Below are 8,540 nucleotides of genomic sequence, written 5' to 3' on the forward strand. Positions count from 1 at the left end.
GGCTACAGAGCTGCCAGGTGACGGGAGAGGCTGGGGAGATTGGGCCCAGAGGCGGAATGGAAAACATGGCAGGTGTAACAAAAAGACTTTCCGGAAGCTGTTGCTTCTGCGGCTTGGGTTCTGCCCCCTCTGGCGGTGCTGCCCCAGCAGGCTGTGTGCTCCTCAGCTGTCCTGTGTCTGCTGCTTGCTGGTGGGCCAGCGGGGAGAGTGTGCGAGGTGGTGTTGTCACGCCCGCCTCGGCCCCAGACAGTCTTCGGCGCCCCTCCAGCTGGATGGCGTGGGAAGCTTCCCTGCTCTCCAAGCCCCCGTGCCTGCTGGTGACGGGCCGGGCCGTGTGCTGGACTCGGCCATGACACATGCGAGGGGGCCCCACTCAGGAAGGACACCCTCTCTCCGCAGCTCGAGAGCACGGTCATGCCGTACCTGCAGGCGCTGTCGGAGTTCAGGGAGGGCGTGCGCAAGATCGCCCGGGACAAGAAAGGTGAGCCCAGCCGGGGCCCCGAGGGCGTGTGCCTCCTCGCTGGCTTTAGGCCCTGGGTGGCACTCACACAGTTGGCACTGTTGACATTCAGGCCGGTCCTTCCCTCTTGTGGGGACGTTCTGGGCACCTCTTGGACTTAGGTTGTGCAAGCCCTGGTCCAGCTGCTGTCCCCAGGCGGCCTCAGTGAGCCTCCTGGTCCTCGCAGGCCACCTCCCTCGGCAGTGGGCAAGGCCTGGCCAAAGTGGAGCCAGTGAATGTCACTGAGGTGGGGCATGGGACCCACTCCTGCCCCCGAGCCTCTGGCCTGTCTGTAACCCCTGCTGGACCAGGGTCTCTTGGTGAGAGATGCTGGCACCTTGGGGGTCACCTGAACCCCCAGAGCGGTGTCTGCTGCCTCCTTCACTCCAGCCCAGTTCTGGCTGTTGCCAGCCAGTGGCTTCTGGGAGCCATGGCACTCCTGGGCCAGGTGGCCCAGGTGTGAAGGGGGGGGCTTTCCAGGACTTCTGGGTGACTTCAGGGCACAGGCCCACAACCAGTGTGCCCTGGGGTGTCTGGGTCTCGGACTGGAACACGGTGCGTGCTGCGCCTTGCCTCCACTCAGTGGGATCAAGTTTCCATGGACATGCCCGGTGCACTCCACCACCACCACCCCCGCCCCCGCCCCCGACTGTTCCCTGCTGGGAGTCCCAGGGCCATTCGCGCTCCCTCGGAGCCAGTCCTGAGACAGGGCTGACAGGGCTGTCCTGGGGTGAGACCCAGGCTGGGGTGTTAGCTCAGGACTTCCCTGCCTCCCCCGGCCGGTCGAGCAGCTCGGTCCCCTCTCGAGGTTCAGGGACGCGCACGTCCTGTGGGTCCCAGCTGCCCCTGAGCCACTCTCTGTGCCCAGTGCCCGAGGTCCTGCAGCTCAGCGACGCCCTGCGGGATGACGTCCTGCCCGAGCTCGGAGTACGGCTGGAAGATCACGAAGGTGCGTCTGCGCAGCGGTTCTTGACTGCGAGGTGGGAGGGATGCCAGCAGCAGGAGGAGGTCCTGGTGTGGGGTCCCAGGCCCCCATGCTTCTTCCGTGTTGGGGAGTCCCAGAGTGGGGCCCCGGCCTGCACCGTCATCTCCCCAGAGTCCTTGCTGGTGCCTCCTCTGTTGGAAGGCGTCAGGGCGTCCCCTCCTGCAGCCTGACAGCCATTGTTCATGCCGGGCCATTGGCCACCTATTCTTAAAACCTGTCGCTTAGGAGACAGTCTGTGTCACGTGATGGTCAGCAGGGTCACAGCGTATCTTTGGAAAGGAGATGATCAGGTTTTAAAAATTCAGATGACGCGTCTCACTTGGTGGTTTCACGTTTTCCGCCAGGAGCAGCCAGAAAGGCGCCCCACCGTGCTCGGGGGCCCGTGGGCGTGGCGGCCGGGGTGGCGGGGTGCTGAGCCGGGCGTGCCTGGGGGCCGGCAGGGAGGCTGGACAGACAGACGGGCGCTGGGCCGCAGCCTCCCTCTGGACGCTTGCTTCTGTTTAGGACTGCCAACCGTGGTCAAGCTGGTGGACAGAGAGACCTTGCTGAGAGAGAGAGAAGAGAAGAAAAGGGTGAGCACTGCCCGCGGGCCCGCGCCCGCAGTTACTGAAAGTGGGGGAACCGTGCTCACCCGACTGAGCCTCCTGGCCAGGGCAAGTCGGTTTTATACTTGTGTTCAAGTCCCAGCATTTGTGAATGTCAGAGGAGAAATTAAGAAGATAGGTAACTGATTGGCGATTTGGTAACAACGAAGAGCTTACCTTCTAATGAATGGCCTCTTCATACCCTGACTCCCGGGCGTTCAGGGAAGGTTGGTCGCTTTGAGTCAGCTGTGGAGCCAACCTGCCGGCCACTCCCTGCTCCCGCCCGAAGTGGTGGCTCCTGTGTCATCTGGGTGGAGCCGGCCCTCCCCAAGCGCCCAGGCAGCACGGCACCTTCCCTGCGGGGCTGGGTGGCGGCCTGGGGCCACCGTGGAGTGGGACAGCCCGGGCCGTCGCAGCCTGTGGTGTCCCGCAGAGGGGAGGTGGGAACGTGCCCTGGACACGTCAGAACCGCGGGCGCAGCTTGTGTGGCGCCTGGGAGGACGCAGACAGGGACAGAGGCCCCGGCCCCCTGCCCCGCAGGAAGCGGGGGGCTGGCACCTCGGGAGGTGGCACCGTGAAGCGCGAGTGGGAGATCGGGGGGGGGGCGGGGGGGGCGATCAGAAAGTGGAACTGAGGGACTGGTCAGGCAGGCGCGGGCCGGGAAGGCGCTGGGTGGGAGGCGCCGGAGTGAGGGGCTGGGCACGTTCTGGACCGAGTGCAGCCCGTGAGTTCCTGCGCAGCCCCCGTGCTGGAAGGGTCGAGAGTGGGGTCTGTCCATGTGGCCGCCCCTGTTTCTGTCATGTTTAGTCACCCCAGTTTTGTGCAGGGGTCTCACCTCTCCCTGGGTAGCACAGGATGAGGCCTGCTGGGACCTGCCACGAGGGGACGTGGGGTGGAGGGCGGTGCCTCCTAAGAAGCACGCACACAGCTCCTGCGTTACCCTTGCCCGCCCCGTCCCTGCAGGCCCTCGCAGTGCCCGGGGCCTTGCAGGAGTGTCCCCTTGGCAGCTGAGCCTTCCTGCCAGTAGCTCGACAGCCTGAGGAAGTCCCCGGGCTGTGGCTGCGCTGCCGGGCCACCCAGCTGCAGGCAGTGGGAGCGCCGAAGCCCTAGTGTATCCGGGTCTCTCTGGCACCTTGTCACCACACCCCAGACACCACCCCCCAGCAGACAGACAAACACACCCTGTTCCAGGAAGAGTGGAACCCCCAGCTTTCCAGCTCCAGCCCTCCTGCCAGCCCACTTCCCACCCAGCAGGCCCATCTCCACCCGTAGCCACGGCTCTTGTCCGTTCTCTCCGGATTCTCCTCCCAAGCACGCCTTTGCCCAGACCCCCGTGTCCCGCTGCCCACCTGAGAGCCCCACCAGGCCAGGAAGCACCTGAAACCCAAGGCGTCCAAGGGAGTGTGTGGTTCCAACCCCCAAACCAGTTGCTGCCTCCTGTCGGTGGCCGCCTGACTGTGCATGCAGCGGCACAGGGCGGCACAGGACGGAAGGCCACCTTGGAGCACCTCCCTGCCCCCACCCTGACAAGCACCCGGTCCTGCCCCTCCTTCCTGGACCGGCCACCCCGGCCTCTGTCCTCCTGTCCTGTCTGCCCCAGGCCCTCACCGTGCTGCCTCTGGTTTCCACCGACAGCGCCCCTCCCTGGCCAGCTCTCCTTCCAGTTGTGTGCCGGGCCTCCCGGCATGCGCCCTTTGTGCAGAGCAGGGGCCTGAGGCGCTGCCTGGGCCCATCTTCACTTGCTGGCTCATCTCCGTGCACCGGGCAGGCCAGGCCTCACCCGGGGGCATGGCAGGGTCCTTGTTTGTCCCACCTCCCACGCAGAGGGGTGCCTGGAGCAGACTTGGTCAGGGGCTGCGCTCTGTCCCCTAGGTCGAGGAGGAAAGGAGGAGAAAGAAAGAGGAGGCCGCCAGGAAAAAGCAAGAACAGGAGGTAATGCCCACGTGTGGCAGGGTTCAGCCCGTGCCCTCTGCCCTCTGCGCCTCCGTCCCCACGGCACCTGCCCAGGCCCTCCTCACATGCCCCGCACCCCCACGAGACAGCAGCCCCGGCAAGGGAGCTGCCCTGTGCCGGGTGCGAGCCCCCGGACAACATCCGTAGAATTCACCTGTTGGGACCAGCCCAATGTCCCCACAGGAAAGCACCCACTCAGGGCTCAGTTGTCCCCGGCTCCCTTTGCCTGTCGGGCAGCCTCTGAGTCCTGAGTCCGGGGTCTGGGCTGGGCTGGGCTGGGAGAGGGCGTGTGGTCCTGGGGGCACCTCGTGGGCCCTGTGGTGCTGACCACGTGACTCTGCTCCAGGCGGCCAAGCTGGCCAAGATGAGGATCCCGCCCCGTGAGCTGTTCTTGTCGGAACGGGACAAGTACTCCAGGTTTGATGAAAACGTGAGAACCTGTTTTCTTTTCAGGGCTGTGTGAGACCCATTAAATTGGGTGACAGCACGTGTCACCTTGGGGAGCAGATTTTCTGTCTGGGGAACAGCTGGAAGGGAGGCAGCAGCCGTGGGCGCCTGTTTTAGGCCCAGCGCCTGCAGCCCGGGGCGCCCGGGGCCATCTCCCTCCACCGCTGCAGCCCAGCAGAGCAAGACTACCCGTGAATTTACGTCTTTGTCTCCCAAGTTGGCCAGACGTGCCCACTGCCCGGGCTCTTCATTTGGCCATTCAGTTTGTCTGAGACCCTCAGGCCCCTATGGGCCTGGGCGCCATTGCTCCACTCTGCTGAGCTTGCCGAGTCAAATGTGCTGGGGGCCTGGCCCTCACCCCAGGCGGGAGGCCGCCCCAGCCTGGCCGGTGTTGGCAGCTGGGACAGGCATGTGAACCTGCGTACTGGGCCCAGCACATCACCATCAGCAGCAGCCACTCGGGGCCAGGAGCCCGGGCTTGGAGGGGTCTGTGCCCTTGGTGACATCTGTGCTCTCCCTCGCCAGGGCTTGCCCACACACGACGCAGACGGCAAGGAGCTGAGCAAAGGACAAGCCAAGAAGCTGAGGAAGCTCTTGGAAGCTCAGGAGAAGCTGCACACGGAGTACCTGCAGATGGTTCAGAACGGGAGCGCCCAGTGACCCGCTGGGGTCTGAGCATGAGCCCCCTGCTCTGAGCGTGTTCACGGGCCCTCGCCCTGGAGTCTGTTCACGGGGCTGGGCCACCACCGGCTCAGGGACGGTGGTAATAAAGTCTTCCTCACAGCCAGGCCACTCTCTCCGTCCTTGCCACACACTCAGCACTGGGCCCGTAGCCGCATGCTCAGCAGGGTGCCGGCTAGGGGCCCCGTCAGCTGAGCTGCCTCACCGGTGGAGGAACCCTGCGCCCCACCCTCCCACCCCGGGCAGGTCAGCTGACGGCTGTGTGGGCCCCTGGGGAGGCCTGGAGCAGGAAAAGGTGGCCCAGGCCACCGGACCCACAGACGCCCCACACCAAGCCTGCTCGGGCGGCCTCCTGTCTTGAGGAGTAAGCGCACTGTCATCTGTCACCAACACCCACTTCGGGCTGCAGCCAATGGCCGGCTCAGCAGGTGGGCCCTGGCCACTGCCCAGCACACTGGTCACGGCGGCAGTGGGTCTGGGGTCCAGAGGGGGTGGGCTGCACACATCAGGGCAGCTGGGGACACCAGGCCCTCACCAGCTACTCAAGCCTTCTTGCTCACTAGGGCCAAAGTGACACCTGGGCCCTGGCTGGTGTGTCTCAGTGGGTTGAGCATGGGCCTGCGAACCAAGGGATTGCAGTTCGATTCCCGGTCAGGGCACATGCCTGGGTTGTGGGCCAGTTCCCAGTAGGGATGCAGGAGAGGCAGCCATACATTGGTGTTTCTCTCCCTCTCTCCTTTCCTTCCCTTCCCCCTCTAAAGATGAATAAATAAAAGTTAAAAAAAAAAGTGACACCTGGGCTGTAGCAGGCTTAGCCGTCCTGATCCGTACCAACCAAGGAGCCAGCTGATCCCCGAGTTGGCTCCCGGAACAGACAGCCACGTTGTCTGGGTGGGGTGGCCGTCCGGGTTGGGGGCCTGGAGGTGGCAATCGCCCTGTGGGTGAGTGTGGCAGGGCCCTGCCTCCTTGGCCGCTGCAGCCCCGACGGCAGGGTGCTCTCCGGGAGGCGCAGCTGTGCGGTGTGATGTGCCGCGTCTGTCCCCGGCACTCTGCACTGCTGGGAGCACCTGCAGTCTTGGGGGGGACACCGTGGCTGGGAGGCAGCAGGACAGGCCCTGTGTGAACCAGTAAGAAAAGCAGGCCCCCAAACAGCGACAGACTTGTTCAGTCACCCTCTGCAACATGACAAGCCACCAAAACCATCGTGGCTGGAATAACACGGTCACATTCAGGCTGACTGGCCACGCTGGTCAGCCGCTCCCACGCAGGGGGTCTGCACATGGCGCCTGGCCCTGGGGCTGCCTGGGGGGGCCTCCAGCCCGCCCCCTGACCCCCGCCCACAGGGGTAGCCTGTAGCTCCAGGGGTGTCTGTCCCTAGAGAGACACACTGCATTCCTTGTGAGGGCTCAGGCCCAGAAGTCACAGTGCTGGACTTCCAGGGTCCTCCTCCCGGAGACACCCCCATGTCCAAGGGGATGATGTGGAGTCCCCTCGTGGGAGGGGAGTGGCGAGGGCCCGGACATGCCACTGCCACTGTTTGGAAAGGGCCGTCTGCGGCACAGCTGCAGAGCTGCTGAGAGGGGCCCCTTCAGAGAGCTCGCCGCTGTGCCGTGCCGTGTGTCTCGAGTGGGGCCTGTTGGGAGCATAAAATCGGGGGCCTTGAGGAGAACTGCCATGGCGTCACGCGTGAGCTGGGGAAACCACGTGCGCTGGCACTTGATGCTCGAACGATGGCATTTCCTGGCCGCGGAGGCTGAGCAGGACGCTTTGGTCGCCAGGAGCCCCTGCACAGCCCGGTCCCACCCTGCTCCTCCGAGAGCCGCCCGGCGCAGGCCCGCAGCAGGAGTACGGGTCCGGACCATCAGGTAGGTGCCCGCGAGGGAAGCTTTCAGACAAATAGGGCTGTGACACAGGACAGGGACAAACAAGTGACACAACTGCTGGCCGGGTCGGACTGCGCTGGGCCCGTGAAGCACCGACCTCACAGGCACGTGCTGTGTGATTGCACGAGACCACGTTCTCAGGACTCCATAACTGGGCTGGGCACATGAGGGACGCCGGGTGGGGGCGGTGGCGGGGGGGCGGCGACCCCCTGCAGCAGGCAGGGCAGAAGTCTCCGTCACTATATGATGTCAGTTCACCTGTGAAAGGTGTTGCCATGTGTGTGAAGCCTCTTCCCAGACAGGAGCCAGGCTTGTCCTCCTCCTGAAGAGAAAGCNACGTTCTCAGGACTCCATAACTGGGCTGGGCACATGAGGGACGCCGGGGTGGGGGCGGTGGCGGGGGGGCGGCGACCCCCTGCAGCAGGCAGGGCAGAAGTCTCCGTCACTATATGATGTCAGTTCACCTGTGAAAGGTGTTGCCATGTGTGTGAAGCCTCTTCCCAGACAGGAGCCAGGCTTGTCCTCCTCCTGAAGAGAAAGCTTCGGTGTTTCCACGATAAAAACATCGGCTTCGTTACTGAGAAATCAAATCACGCAGAAACCTCCTGGGGTAGAAACGGAGTGTCCCTGCAAGGCCATCTGAGAGCCTGTCAGTTTGGGGACGCCTCTGGACTCTTCCCTTCCGAGGGTATGAGGTTCGCCCATCCACTCGGAGCTAAGACGGGTCTAAGCAGAGACCGGTCTGCTGCATGGAACACTGGAGACGTTTCCACGCGCCTGCCTGCTGCGGGTCTGCTCGGTCCTGCGCATTTCCACATGCCCATTTTGTGAGTGCCTCGTAATCTGGGTGGCACCACCCAGTGGGGGGACACTGCGGGGCCCCCTCTCCTGCCAGTTTCTGGGGCGCTCAGCAAGCTGCTGCCTGCAGGCAGGTTGGCTGGGCCTGGCTGTTTCTAAGCTGCGGGGCCCGGGGAGTTACCCATCCTGGGTTTCCATTGCTTCCTCTGGGGGTGGGGGCGATGAGGTCCACCCAGGACACTGATGGGCTGGGGCGGTGCTGTCATTCACTGAGGCTGAGATGAGGCACAGCCCTCCGAGTGGGGAGGAGGCCGGGCCCATACTCCTGAGCTCGGTCTAGGGGCAGCCGCCGAGGGGGGCTGGCCAAGGAGCAGTGAGCAAGCAAGGGCAGGGCGGCCGGATGGCCCAGCCGGCAGGGGAGGCTGCAGAGGACACGCAGACAGGGACTGTGGCCCGTGGGCAGGAGCTCAGAGGCAGTGAAGACACTGGGAAGACGAGACTCACATGGTGGCCAGAGGCCTTGGGGACCCCCGCACGGGGGTTTCTGATGCCAGCGCTTCTCAGCCTCGGTGGCACTTAGCATCACCACCTGCAGACAAACCCATCTGCCCCTTCTGATCTTGGGGGTGGGCAGCGGGCTATGAAAGGGTGTGGAGCCGCAGAGTGGCTTGGTCAAAGCTGGCCTGCACGCTGGTGGACAGTGTGGAGGG

The 8,540-nt window shown here is 64.5% G+C and overlaps 1 protein-coding gene across 1 annotated transcript in view; it reads left to right on the forward strand.

The window, feature by feature from the left end:
• The window catches only part of CARS1 (cysteinyl-tRNA synthetase 1), a 34,508-nt gene extending 29,252 nt beyond the window's left edge, over nt 1-5,256 (forward strand). Inside the window, exons 17-22 of the mRNA XM_037047780.1 lie at nt 400-481; nt 1,368-1,448; nt 1,989-2,056; nt 3,941-4,000; nt 4,368-4,451; nt 4,994-5,256. Of these exons, the coding sequence (XP_036903675.1) occupies nt 400-481; nt 1,368-1,448; nt 1,989-2,056; nt 3,941-4,000; nt 4,368-4,451; nt 4,994-5,128 (510 nt within the window). The 3' untranslated portion in view covers nt 5,129-5,256. The remainder of the gene's footprint in view (nt 1-399; nt 482-1,367; nt 1,449-1,988; nt 2,057-3,940; nt 4,001-4,367; nt 4,452-4,993) is intronic.
• Nucleotides 5,257-8,540: the final 3,284 nt, after the last annotated feature.

This window comes from Sturnira hondurensis, unplaced genomic scaffold (genome assembly GCF_014824575.4).
Source record: "Sturnira hondurensis isolate 20B ecotype Veracruz unplaced genomic scaffold, ASM1482457v3 Scaffold0006383, whole genome shotgun sequence".
NCBI classification, from domain to species: domain Eukaryota; kingdom Metazoa; phylum Chordata; class Mammalia; order Chiroptera; family Phyllostomidae; genus Sturnira; species Sturnira hondurensis.